This window comes from Convolutriloba macropyga, chromosome 11 (genome assembly GCF_964194025.1).
Source record: "Convolutriloba macropyga chromosome 11, txConMacr16.3, whole genome shotgun sequence".
Classification (NCBI taxonomy): domain Eukaryota; kingdom Metazoa; phylum Xenacoelomorpha; order Acoela; family Convolutidae; genus Convolutriloba; species Convolutriloba macropyga.
The window spans coordinates 19781406-19795927 of NC_134478.1; the positions used below are offsets into that span (position 1 = coordinate 19781406).

The 14522-nt window shown below is 34.8% G+C and overlaps 1 protein-coding gene across 1 annotated transcript in view; it reads left to right on the forward strand.

Annotated features, from left to right (window-relative positions):
* LOC142349780 (E3 ubiquitin-protein ligase UBR3-like) overlaps nt 1-14522 on the forward strand; it is a 161360-nt gene that overhangs the window by 13439 nt on the left and 133399 nt on the right. Inside the window, exons 6-10 of the mRNA XM_075401549.1 lie at nt 2017-2165; nt 4862-5102; nt 5332-5499; nt 5904-6037; nt 14018-14110. Of these exons, the coding sequence (XP_075257664.1) occupies nt 2017-2165; nt 4862-5102; nt 5332-5499; nt 5904-6037; nt 14018-14110 (785 nt within the window). The remainder of the gene's footprint in view (nt 1-2016; nt 2166-4861; nt 5103-5331; nt 5500-5903; nt 6038-14017; nt 14111-14522) is intronic.

A 14522-nucleotide genomic window follows, 5' to 3' on the forward strand; every position in this document is an offset into this window, starting at 1 on the left:
AATGTTTTTTAGCCTAGTTTTTTGAGCGGCGTCGATTTTTTTTTCAATTTAGATCTGTATCGGTTTCTATCTCTATTATATGGCACGCAGGTCTATTCTTTCGCAGCTATTCCGGCAATCTGCCGGCTATGTTTTAGTTTTAGCTTCACTTTATTCAGTCAAAAAGGTTTTTCTCCACTATACTAAACATTAATTGTGCCGTTGGAAGCATTTTTGGCCTTTGGTTTGCAATTATCGGACTAAGATGCAGTTTTGAGAATTTTTTGTGATTATGCTGTTTTGGACGCCTTTTTCAGCAATTTTTTACCCTTCTTTATATTGTTGTAGTATTTAGTGAAATAATCGCTAGAAATTAACCGTTTCTTTCGACTGATTTTAATTTTGATTCCATTTGTTAGAGTTAAGTCAAACATTGGCCTATTTTTGTGTTATGAATTTTGTCAATTGTTTTTTTTGCATATTTTTTATTGTTGGGTCGTATATATTAAAACAGTATATGGGTGTTGTTGCTAATACGAGAGCTAATATATGTTAGCATTGAGACTTTATACTGAAATAAATGAAATTGTTTGGAATTTTTTGTCTCGTTTATTTTTGCTTTTTCGTTTAATTTTAAGAAATCTTTCCAGAGAAGAATTGGTGTGCATTTAGAATTTTGTTTTTTTTGGAAAAATTGTAAGATTGAGCTTTTGTCTTTTTTAAATTTTTCTGTATATATATGGTATGTAACGTTTGTTGCCTGATGTGCCGTTTTGTAGGCGTTTATTGAACAAATGCATTCTGAATGAGTTGGTTTTTGAGAATGTTTGTTTAGCAGTCGAAACCTGTGAAGATTCTTTAAAGGAAAAGGTTATCATTTTTTTGTTTTACTGATTATCTTTTCCCTTTATTTTTAAAATGATTATTGTGATTGTTTTTTTGTGATTAAAAGTTATTGTTTTGGTGAGTTTTGTCCGCGGGTTGAATTGATTTTCTACTTGGAATCAATTCCGGAATCTTTTGGTTGTTTTTTATGATCTGTTAATGATACGTTTCCATGTTTTTGAAGTCAAATTGGAGTAGTGATTTTGGTCTCCGCTAAACAAATTGCAGCAAGAAAGCGAGTGGTTTGAGAAATCGAGTTGCGGCGTTAATTTTAGAGTGCGGAAATGCTGTTTGAACAAAAATTCTCTTTCTCGAATGTGATATTTTTACGTTCGGCTATTTGACTCCTCTGCTTTATCGATTGAGTTTGTTATAGCTGCGAAGCTGTAAGTTGAGCGGAGCTACCTTGCGGTGCTCTTGGTTTTTGGTTTTGTCATCTGACGCTCTTTTTTTGTTTTGCAATTGTTCTTACAGCGAAGCTGTGTGAACAACATTTTCGCGCGCGTTACGTTATTTCTCTCGCTAACGACATTTGCGCGCGTGACGTTATTTCTCTCTCTCTCTCTCTCTCTCTAGAAAGAAATTTTAGGACATTTGCGTTAGTAGGTTTTGATCATACGTGTGACTTACATCACTCAATAAAATGACTTTTGCACTTTAAAACTTAAGTTTAGTTTGAATCAGTTTAGATCAAAGGAACTCATATGTGTAATAAAGGTCTCTAATAAAGAGGTTTCTGCGCAATGTTTTTTAACAAGCTTTATTAATTTATCGCTGAATGTTTTTTTACCTAGCTTTCGAGTGGAGTCGATGAATTTTTCAACTTATATCTGTATCTGTTTCTTTTATACGGCATGCAAGTCATTATTTTCTCAACCATTCCGGCAATCTGCCGGCTGTGATTGTAGCACAGATTTGGCAATTCTTGAGAATTTGACTTCTGAGCAATAAGTCAAAAACTGAAATTTCTGTTCTCAGGTATATTTTTTCTTAGTATTTTTGAGAGTGCAGATCTGCAAAACTATTGCAGCTATTTTCTAACAATAACCAGCTGTATTATTTTTTGAGCTCGGAATCTTTGTGCTACCTTTCTACTAGACATCTTTTGATTCGGTTAATCACAAGTATATAAGAGTTCATGTGTAATTTCAGTCGATATCGTGATGAAAAGTGGACCTCCGTTGAAGCTGTTCCCCAATCGAAATTTCATTGAGGAGATCTTCTTTTGGGGTGTGGTCTACGGACTGCCCGAGCCACTCACCACCTTCTTTCTCAATCTACTACCAGATCAGAATTACAAGGTATGCACATGAACAACACTAGAAGTAAAAATGCGCCAAATGAGAGAATATTTTTCCAGTTTGTGAGTGGTTCATTAATTTTGTACCAGGGCCATCTCCTTTGACAAAACTCTCGCCCTCTATCTATTAGACCACCGACACACTTCACCCTTGTCAAAAACCCGATCGACTGATCTCATGGAATACTTTGTTAGATTACACAGACACAGCACTTGCATATTTTAATCATGGTTTTTATTAATAGCCGCCCTCATCTTCTCAGCCGGCTATTATAGCGCTCCTATTACAATTCAAAGAATTTGAATTGTATTGGTGCGCTGTGTTTTTTTTTTAAGATGTGTTCACACATTTTTTCAATGACTTTGATCTTTCAAAACGGGATAAACAGGTAAAGCCCAGCGGGCATTAAATTTCATTAGAGGCCCAAAGTGGGCTTTAGTAGTCCCTCAAGTGCGTATAGTGGTGCAGCTGCTGGGATGGCCTTAATTTAACGTCAAAAGGTCATTTTTAGGGAGTTTTTCGGCTCAAAATGGTGCAAATTTTCATGTTTTTTGTAATTTTTTGAGATTTTTTGTTTGATTAGTCTTAGGTTGAAGTTATTAAAAGCTGATGAAGGCCTTTTGCGAGACAAAATTGCTTGTTATGACCATTTTATGAGCTATATGTCGTGGTACTACAAACACAAACACACAAAATAATACTAATTTTTGCAATTTTTTTCAGGTTTTTTGAAAATTTGTCATTTTTTGAGTTTTTTAGCGCTTGGTGTCATGAAAACTCATCTAGGGTTTGATAAAGGGTTTGATGATAACTTACTGCACAGTTTCTAGTGGTAATGGAACGGTTTTCAACTTTTTGACATCATGAATTTTAGCATTTTTTGAAAAAGTTGCAAATTTTTCGTGTTTTTTGAAATATTTATTGTCATCATTCAAGTTGTTTGTGTCCCAGGGGAACGAAAACCTCATTAGGGGTTAAATAATATGTCATTGAAAAATTTTTAGTTGCCATGGGATAGGTTTCAACTTTTGAATATCACAAATTTTATCAATTTTTTTGAACAAATTTGCATTTTTTTCAGTTTTTTTGAAAATTTTCATATTTTTTTCAGTTTTTCCAGTTTCAGGGACCAAGCAATCCCCTTTGAGGTTTGTTAATCAGGCACTGAATAGTTTCTAGTAACAATAGAATGCTTTTTATCTTTTTAATGTCTCGAATTTTAGCATTTTTTTGATAAGATCTTCAATTTTTTTAATGTTTCCTAAAGTTTTTGTGAGTTTTTGATATTCGTCCATTCTCAAGTGCAAGAAAACCTATTCCAAGTTCTGATGAAAAGTTACTGCATGGTTTTTAGTTTCAATGGATTTGTTTTCAACGATTTAACCTTTCGATTTTTAGAAATTTTTTGATAGAATTTGCAATTTTTTAAAACTATTTGTTTTTTATTTATTTTTTCTTGCCTCAGTAGCCAGGTAACCGCATCCAGGGTTTAACAGTATGCTATTTATAGTTGCTAGGGGGCAATTGAATGGCTTTCAACTTTTTAAGAGAACGATTTTCTATTTTTTGCAATTTGAAATTTTTTCTAGATGTTATTGCCTATCGATCTATGAGCCGATGAGTTTTTTAAGGCTTGCAATTGGGTTACTGTGTAGCATCTAGAGACACAGAAATGATTCTGAAGATATTTATACCACGATTTTTAGCAACATTTCCTTATAATTTGCAATTGATTTCTTTTTTTAAAAATTTTTTGGTCATTTTCGAGTTAATCGATCTTCAAGGGCCAATGAATTTTTTTCAGGTCTTGCAGATATAATACTGGACCGATTTCAGAAACAAAAATTGGTTTTGAACATATTTTTGTAATAGGTGTTTTTAAAAATTTTGCCTTAGGTTTAAAAGCTTCGAGAGTTTTAGCAATGAGTGTTTTTGTTTAGTTTTGTTTCTTTGATGATTTTTGTGTTCTGGCTGGCATTGTTCAATTGATCTGCTGGTCAAGTAGAGTACGTCTGAGTTTTTCATTCAATTCTTTGAATTGTTTTTCAGGACTTGTCCTGCTATGTTTTTTTTACTTCGTCGAATAAAAAAATGTTTCGCTTTACCTCATTTTGCCGCTTTTTCAACATTTTGCGTGAAATCTTTTTGACTTCTCTAGGCTAGTTTCTCTCTTCTCTCATTCCGCTAAAAGTGAGTTTAAACACCAGTTGCTCAGCAAAGCAATTCAAAATGAACAGAGTCAGAATAAAAAATTGAAGTCAGAAATAGAAAAGGGATAAACCCATAAAGCCCAATTTTAGATGCCCGCTATTTGAACGTCGTTCCTATAACTTTTAGTTACCATCTCTTATGCTTATTGGTATTGATAGTAGCACCTGTAGTCTCTCTCTTAGAAATAGAAGTGTGTTCAACTACGAAATGCCATCAAAATAAGTCGGACTTAAAAAATGTTTTTGTACAAAAAATCTTTTTTTTTTTTCAATATATTCTATTCTTTCAGTCTTAATCATGCTTATTGGAATCAACGGCGGCTATTTTCCGGCAATCTGCCGGGTATGTTTCTTTTTTTATAAATATGCATAAATCTGTCGTCTGATTACAAGGCGAGTGGCACAGCTGAATGCTACTCCTTACGAGATCAATAATTGTTGTATAGGAAGTAAAAGTACATTATTTTGATTCGGTTGAATTTTTAGAACGAATTTGCTCGCGTGTTTTTACGCCACTACCCGGCACTCACCCACACTTTACTCAACAACCCTGGACGCATTGATGCGATAAGCAACAACATTGTGCATATAAGTGTCCAGTTATTCTCCAATGAGTCTCTGGCGCTTGAGATGGTGCTCTCAGAAGATGATTTGCTGCATGTACTGCTAACGTGTCTCACTTACATGGTCCAACAGTTGAATGTTCAATCAACATTATTCGAAGGAGGTTAGTATTTTGAAACTCTGAAATTCTCAGGACTCTCGTGGTATCCAAATACCTTGGTTACTCCTACCTTCAAATTCTTTTAAAACATGTTTACATGTCAGAAACAAAAGTTTGGTAAGATATAACCGCTCAAATTTTTTAAAGCTATGCCTCTATTGAGTATTATATGTTTGTCTTCTGCATTAAGAAATAGATCGTAAGAATTTGAATGTGTTTTGTTGTTTATTAGAGTACCATTCAACTGTGGATATCTCAATGGAAGTGGTGTCCAAGCACTGCTACTGGTCCATATTCTCAGACTTCCTCAACCTCTTGGCTCATGCATCCGTAGTCGAGGTGTTCCTCTCACGCAAGGTCCTCATGCAGAAGTACTCCAATGTTCTTGAGAGCTTCACTGGTCAGTGAGAGCTCAATTTATTCTCAAATTTGTGCCGCTATAACAAAGATAACATATTTCAAATAAAAAAAGAGCAGCTCATCATCAGTTCTTCTAAAAAGATAAATTGTCAATAGCTTGTCAATAAGGATGATTATGAAAGGAAAATAGGCGCTCGAAGTAATGGACGATGCTGCTCTTACTATGTAAACCCCTCCCCCTGCCCCCTTTCCCGCCAGATTTCAGCTTAAAATTATTACTATTGATTGAATTATTTGATCTGATTGCTAATTATCAATAGAGCTTACCCCTCTGGAGTATCCTAATTTTTTCTTTTCATTGAGGTGAGCAAAATTACGTCAAGGAAAGGTATTAAGTCTCATTACAACATCCTCACCAGAACTCAAACCTATTATGGTTGCTAGGAATGGACAGCCAGCAGAGGGCGATCTACGAGCATATTGAGTACGAGAGTAGCAATTATTTGACAGCATTCAGTGTGGAAATAGAGGCATGTGCTTCACCAATGTGGTCGCTGGTTTACCATCAGTCCCTAATTGTAAGTTTATTATTAATAGCCGCCTCAGCTTCTCAGCCCGCTATTATAGCGCTCCTAATTTTTTTTTACAATTCAAAGAATTTGAATTGTATTGGGGCGCTGTCTTTACAGTGATTTTGTTGCTGAACAAAATGAAGAGTGGAGCGAAAAGAGAGTGGTTTTTTGTTCATATCGGTGTTTTCTAGAGAGCAAGAAATTGAGGTGTGAAAAAAATTCTGTAAGCGAGCGAAATTTTTTTGTTCACGTGCGGCATTTTGAAGCAGTTTTTTTTTCATTTGTTGGTTAAGAAGTATGGTTATGATTTTTTAATTTGAGGCTGGTTTTGGTAGTGGTTTGAAGGTTTCTGGAAAGTCATGAATTTTATGCTAATTTGGAGCTTTTTCCTGTATTTTGCTGATTTTCGGGCTAATTTTTGCGTTTTTTGACGATTGTTTTGTTTTACTGGCTATAATGGGTATTGAAAAGACCCCTTCTACTTGAGCAAATTTTAGATAACAATTGGTGACAGTTTTGTGGATATGAATCATTTTTTGTTGAGAAATATGACAAAAATGGCGAAAATTGGAACTATTTTTCTCAATTTTTTTTTGCAGGTTTTCGTTTTTTTTCTGTTTTTTAGTCAAGTTTCTTAGCCTATTATGACTTGCCTATTGTTTTGCGAGCCTCTGTATACCCTACTGGCTGAAAGGATTTTTTCTTTGGATTTATATGTTTTTGTAATATTAAAAAAATTATCAACTTTTCCAGTTTTTTACTGTCAGTTATTTTTAAGAGCATTTTTTTTCATAATTTGGCCTCAAGTATTTTTTAAAAAATTCACATAAGTGGTTTTAGTAAACACTAGTTGTTTTGATGAAGTAATTTTGGCAGAGATAGTTATTTTGGGATCTCAATTTATAACAAAATTTGATCAGGTTTTATCATATTTTAAAAGTGAAAACAAGAAAATCAAATCTGTTAAAATATGATTAAATAATCTGATCAAATTTTGTAATAAATTGAGATCCCGAAATAACTATCTCGGCCAAAGTTACTTCATCAAAACAACTAGTACTTACTAAAACCACTTATGTGAATTTTTTAAAAATACTGAGGCCAAATTATGAAAAAAGCTCTCAAAACAACTTGTACTAAGTAACTGGAAAAGTTATTAATTTTTTTTAATATTACAAAAATATGGAAATCCAAAGAAAAATTCTTTTCAGCCAATAGGGTATCCAGAGGCTCGCAAAACTAGGCAATTCATAATAGGTTGAGAAACTTGTCTAAAAAAACAGAAAAAAAGGAAAAACTGAACAAAATTAAGAAAAATAGTTCCATTTTTTGTCATATTTCTCAAAAAAAATGATTCATATCCACAAAACTGTAACCAATTGTTATGGTTTATGGTCTTGTTTCAAGATAATCATAAACTAGTGGAGGCACGCTATGTCTGATGAGTAGTTGGATGGCTTTTAATTGGATTTCCACTTCAAGTCGTTTCCGGAATTCTTCTTAGTTTTTTTGTTTGAATCTTTCTCGCTAGTTGATTTTCTTTTCTCGCTGGCTGTTTTTTTATTCACATGCGGCATTTTAACTTTGATTTTCTGTTTTTTATCTGGTTTTTTGGAAATTGTTTTCCTCAATTCAATCATAGTCCGTTCTAGGTCTAGTCGTTTGTTTGGTCAATGAAAATTCTTCGAACTGTACGTCAGGACTTGTCCTGCTATGTTTTTTTAATTCGTCCAATAATTTTTTTTGGCTTTTCCTCAGTTCACAGCTTGTTCAACATTTTGCGTGAAATCTTTTTGACTTCTCTAGGCTAGTTTCACTCTTCTCTCATTCTGCTAAAAGTGTTTTTAGACAACAAAGCAATTCAAAATGAGCAGAACCAGTATCAAAAACTAAATCAGAAATAGAAACGGGATGAACCCTTAAAAGCCATTTTAGATGCCCGTTACTCGAGCTTTGTTCTTAGTTACCCTCTCTAATGCTTATTGGTATTGATGCTAGCCCCTGTGTGGTCTCACTACGAAACAGGAGTACGTTCAGCTCCAAAATGACATCAACATAGTTTGCACTTTTAAATTGTTTGTAGTTTATAGGTCATACTGAAAGAGCGCTCGCGAAAAGTAGGCGTGAAAAAGATACGTGCACCAGCCAATTTTTTTTGCTGAATTGCGGCATTTCCAAAGCAGTTTTTAAGTTTTACTCCACTGCGTTCACTCAAAATGGTTTTACCTGTGAACAAGTGAACGTGGGCTGAGAGTTCTATAAATTGCTCTCAAACGAAGTAGCAATTGTCCTGTTGGTCTTTTTTATGGGATTTTCCGGTTGACCGATATTTGTCACCCATTTGACTTTTCGTCCTCAAAAACGGCAGCGGCCAGCGGGCATTAAGTTTCATTGGAGGCCCGTAGCCGCGTTTAGTAGTACTTCAAGTGCTTAGTGTGGTGAAGCGACTGGGAAGGCCGCAGTTTGAGGTTAAAAGATCATTTTTAGGAGTTTTCAAGAGCCCAAAATGTTGCTATTTAATTTTTGTCGTTTTTCGATTTCTTGTTGAACCAGTCTAAAATTGAGGCTGGTTAAATTTGATAAAGGTCTTTTTCAAGACATAATTTTTTAATGACCATTTCAAGAGCTATATGTTTTTGTACTCCAGACAAAAACGCAAATTTATACTATTCACAATTTTTTCAAGTTTTTTGATTTTTTTTAAAGTTTTTTCAGCCCTAAGATTAAGGGACCCTCCTCTAGGTTTTGATAATTGGTTACTGCATATTTTCTAGTTGTAACGTTATGGTTTTCAACATTTTAATATCAGGAATGCTTGACGAACTTGCTATTTTTTTCAATTCTGTTGACATTTATTGTCGTTTTTCCAGTCCCGGGGTTCAGAAAGCCTCCTTCAGGGTTTGTTATAAGTTGCTGAAAAATTTCTATAGGCCACGGAATTTTTTTCAACTTTCTAATATCAAAAATTATAGCAATTTTATTGGTGAAACTTGCGTTTTTGTTAAGTTTTTTGAATTTTTGTCATTTAGGTTTTTCCAGCCTCAAGAGCAGAGGAACTTCCTCTAGGGTTCGTAATAGGCCAGGGCATAGTTTCTAGATGTTTTGAATTGTTTTTCAAGATTTTAATATCACGAATTTAGCAATTTTCAAGTTTTTGAAAATTTTTGTTTTTTTTTTTAGGTTTCTCTAGCCTCAAAGAGCCAAGGAGCCTCCTCTAGAGTTTGTTCATAGGTTACTGCATAGTTTCTAGATGTAATGAAATGTTTTTCAAGGTTTTAATATCACGAATTTGAGCATTTTAAAAAAAAATGCTAGCTCAAATTTTTGAATATTTTTGATTTCCGGCACCAGGGGCCCAGGGACCTCCTCCAAGGTTTTATAAAAAGCTGCTGCATAGTTTCTAGAGTTAATGAAATGGTTTTCAATATTTTAATAACTCGAGTTTTAATAATCGTTTTTGATCAAACTTAAAATAGTCTCTTTAGGCAATGAAATGGTTCTGGAGATATTTTATCACGAATTTTACCGAGATTTTGTTAAAATTTGCGATATTTTTGAAGTTTTTTTGAATTTTCTGTCCTTTTCTGAGTTTAGCAATCATTACTGGCCAACGAAAGCTTTTCCGATGGGTTTCATGACAGAACTTCATAGACAAAAATGGTTTTGAACTTTTTCCACTGCGAAATCTGGAAACTTTTCTTTCAAATTTTTAACTTTCAGACTTTTTTCTATAATATTTAATATTTCTAGCTCTCTCTCTCTCTCAGTTGTCTGAGGTTTCTTTCCTTCTCTTTCACGTTCACGTTTTTTCTCTCTCTCTCACACTATCTCTCTCTCTCTCTCTTACTCATTTGTTGATGCCGCAATTGAGCTGCTTTTATGTGGCGTGATGTCAATATATATTACCCTCATTAACGCTGAATTATAGTATGTATGAATAATTTTTTCGTAATTAATGGCTTAACTAGCGCTTTTTAGGAAATCATTGTTACTTGCTCTCAAACGAAGTTTCTAGCAATCATATTAGTCCTGTTAGTCTTTTATACAATTTTCCGCATCCCCCTCCCACCCATCCAAAGATCCCGCATCCAAAGATCCCCCTCCCACCCGGTTCACCCTCCGCTAAAGCTAGCCTCACTAAAACGTGCTAGCTACTGACGAAGCCAGCCGGTCGTTTGAGAGCAGTTTACCCGACGCTAGTCGGTTATGTTTTAGAATCTTAACTCTAAGTTCTATGACTTTTTGTCACTTAGGCATGTAGGATGCTTCAATCAGCCTTTGAAATTGAGCGCTCTTTGGCGTTCTCAACGCTTTTAAACAGTTTTTGTGTTTTTCCTTGTTCATAATTTTTCAATTAAAATATTCTTTACTGGGAATTATTGATGCGAATTGAATTGTCGTTGTGGTAAATTTTTTATGGTTTGCTTTGTGTTGTTAATTGAATTAATAGAGTCAAATTTGGGCCTGTTTTCTCTCTATGAAGTTTTCTCTGTAAACTTTTGTTTTTGTTTTCGTTCTTTTTGATTGAATCTGATTGTCCAATTGGTAAGCTGTAACTAATCGTCCAATTTTTCCACTGATATGAGATACGTTTTTTATTGGCCGATATTTTGAAGTAAATGCAATTTTTGATTGCTATCAAACGAATTTTTGGGCAAATTTTAATAGTCCTGTGGTCTTTTTAATGCGATTTTTTGCTTGACCGATTTTCTGTGTGGTCCTTTTAGCTTCTCGCCCTCAAAAAGGAGATAAACAAGTGAAACCGAGAGGGAAGAAAGTGGCTGAGCAGCTCTAACGCCTTCACTCTGTAATAGAATCTAAGTACTCGATTAATCGAAACTGTTTTGAGGAAACATTTTCGTGGCATGAAGGGCTGTTCTTAATCTTAAAAGTTTGAAACCATCAATCACCCACCCGCTCACCCCCTCCCTATTCTCCCCCGATCACACTGGCAATTTGGATCCCCTCTTGTGAATCGCTCCCCACTCTACACCCCTCGCTATACACCCCAATCCGCTCACCTAATGTTAGCATACCTAAGCCCCAGCTGGGTACTACCAGAGCTAGCCGCTCACCGGTCGTTTAAGAGCAATTTGCCCGACGTTAGTTCGTTGTTTTCATTTTTTTTTGCTGGTGTGCTTTTTTTTGTTTTGACTGTTTTCTTTGGTATGGTATAGCAATGGATCGCGAGGATTGTGAAAATTGTTTTCTAGATTAAAAAATTGTATGAAGAACGAACGTTTTTGAAATTTTTAAGGAAAATACTTGTCAGGATTTGATTGTTTTGTCCATTTTTTCTTATTTGGTTTATCTATGCATCTAGTGCTTGCTGAGAGACACCATAATCTTCTAAGATGGGTTTAATTGTGTTCCTGTTTTTCTGGCTCTGGCAAACAAATGTTTTTTTTTGTTTTACCTTTCTGCGGATATATGTAGCGTTTGTTAAAAGCGGCCGTCATCTATGATGGCTAAAGATGCGCTCCTATTTTTCGTTTACTATGACAAGCGAAAATGTTTCGTTCTGCCTAATTTTGCTGATTTGTCAACATTTTCCGGCAAATTTTTTTGCAGTTGCTCAGCAAAGCAATTTAAAGCGAATAGATTCATTCGTGGAAAACGAAATCAAACACCGAAACAGTGTAGACCCATTGTTAGATGCACGGTATTTGAGCTTTGTTCCAATCAGTCTTAGTTACTTGGTCAAACAAGAGTATGACTATATAGGTAATGCATTCAAAATAGCGCGATTTTTGATATTTGTGAAACAATCAAGTTGCTGTTTTTTCCTTTTTCGTACATTTAAATAATTAATTAAAGAAGTTGCTCTATTGGTAATTTGAGTTTTGAAAAGATTTTTCATCAGCCTTTCAAGGATAAGTAGTAACACTAGATTGTATTTTGCCTCCTCATTTTTGATGGCAAATATTTTGGGTTTAGGTTTTTATTCTGCCATTCATCTGATCATAGTTTTCTCTTAGTTGTTTTGTCCCATTTTTCTTGTTTAGCCACTGATGTTACGAAATCTTTGAGTAATTTTCTTCAGAATCCTTGCTTAGCGTAGTAGCTTTTTTGAACTCCAATAAAATTTCATTTTTAATATTTTATGGAATTCCGATTTGATTGATGCCATGTCCTGTTTTTTTAAAATTTATTCTTACAATTTAAATGATTTGTTAATTGACAGTCGAGTTTGAATGCTAATTTTGCTCACATTAAGGCGAATTATGATTAAGTTTCAAGCTGTCAGATCTGTAAATCTAGGGTGTTGGCTTCTGAATTTAGATTTATTTCTATTAACCAGTCGCAATTTGTCTTCTGTTTTTGCCATTTTCAATGTTTCAAGAATTCTATTTAAAGATCTGTGATAATAATAAATGCATGTATTTTTTTATGCTAATAGGCAGCGTCTGTTTTTGAAAACAAAGTTTTGCGATTTTAGTTTTACCCCTATATTTTTGTTTGAAATGTTTTTCGTCATTGAGTCTCTTTTTTGACAGGTTCCGCTCTTTTGCTAATTGAGACATAGTTTTGATTGAAGTTTCCAGCATAAATTTGATGGTTTTTTATTCGCAGCAATGCATGCGCTCGGCCTCTCATTATTGGTCTTCTCCTGGTTCTTTTTCGAATATTTTTGTTACGAGCATATGACGACTCGATCACATCAAAGCTGCTTTTTGTTCATTCAGTCATACATTTTGGACTGAATTGCGTCCGTGACGTCATTTTCACTCTTTTAGGAAATGGTTTTCCCAATTCACTCAAAGTGCGTTCTAGCTCTAGTTTTCTTTTAGTCAATGAAAAGTCTTTGAATTGTACGTCCGGACTTGTCCTGCTTTGTTTTTTTATTTCGTCGTCGCGATTTTTGTTACGACCATATGACGTCACAACCACTTCAAATCTGCTTTTTGTTCATTCGTTCATGCAATTTCAACTGAATTGCGTGCGTCATTTTTGGCTCTTAGTGGAGCGAGTTTTTTTTTGTTCATTCGCGTGATTGACTCTTTGATTACAAGTGACTTACCGCACTCTCAAAAATGACTTCCTCCCTCTGAGTGTGATGAAATGACTTTTCTTTATTTTAGTTCAAGGAGAAGGTCAACAGTGTGTTTGCGTGTTCGCGTTTGTGTGTGTGCAACTCTAATTGAGAACACCTAATAGAAGCAGCGATAAGTTATACAGATTCTGAATCAAATTAAAACATCTTCATATAACGGCAACTGATAAAAAAGAAGAAATTTCTGTTTTGTGGTCTGGTTTTTTTTGTTATTTTTTCATTTGTAGATCTACGAAGCTATCGCGGCTATTTTCTGGTAATGTCTTATTTCGTTTTTACTGCATTTTTTACTATGTCCCCTAGTTGCAATATTGACAGGTTTTAGGTGTGCTTTAATACTGCATATTCTATTCTGGTTAACGGTTTCCTCTGTAGTCAGTGTTTGGAGTCAGTGTAGACTACCTGAAAATTATTTGTGATTTTCTTTTTCTTCCAGTAACTTTCTGGTCGCCCTGACGTTGGGTGTCAATGTCAGGAGTTGTTAGTGGTTTTGGTACCCTATCCTCCAATCGGATTATTGACAGTTCATAAATGTATTCCAATGATGCTTTGTTGATTCCGATTTAACCTTATGCGATGAATTCAGATTTAATTTATCTGGAACGAATTTGGAAGCAATTTTTGCAATCGTATTGCTTTTATGCGCATTTTTGCTAGACCGTTTCCAAAGCCAATCCGTTGCCTGTCATTCGAGAGCAGCTCGTCCGAATTTAGTGGGTTTTTTGTTTAATTGCGAGAAAAAATGACAAAAATGGAAATAAAGTTTCTTAAGTATTTTGTATGACTTTATCTCAGTTAGGTAAAATTTAGTATCCCTCTGCTGTAACTTTTTAATCAAATCAATTGAGACGACTTTCGGGCAAAAAGTGTTGTTGGAGATTTGCATGGAAGTTAAACTCTAATAATCTTATTCTGGGATTGTTTATTTTTAGACTAAAAAGACAGCGCTTGAGTTGCTGCGGATCCTACACACAGACCTACTGGATACTGTTACATCGCTCGGGGTCAACATTGATTCAAACGAGGTAAGTAATCAGAATCGAGACCATGAAATTCGTGCGACGTTAATCGATTATATAGCGAACCTAATTTTACATTTCAAAGAATTTGAATTCTTTGGGGGCGCTGTCGTTTTTCAAGATCTGTCCACACATATTCATGATCTTTGGAGTCAAATCGGAGTTGCGATCTTGGCCATGCCGAAGCAGTCAGTGGAGCGAAGATGCGAGTGGTTTTGCGACGTCAAAACTTTTCACGCTATGTTTTCACGCCATTATTGTTTTCCATTCATAGTCCCCTTTTAGGTCTCGTTTTTCGTTTAGTCAATTAAAATTTATTTCAATTGTATACCAGGACGTGTACTGCTATGTTGCTTACAAATCAAAACATTTGAATTGTATTGGGGTGCTGTAAAGGTGAGGTGTGAAAAAAATTTCT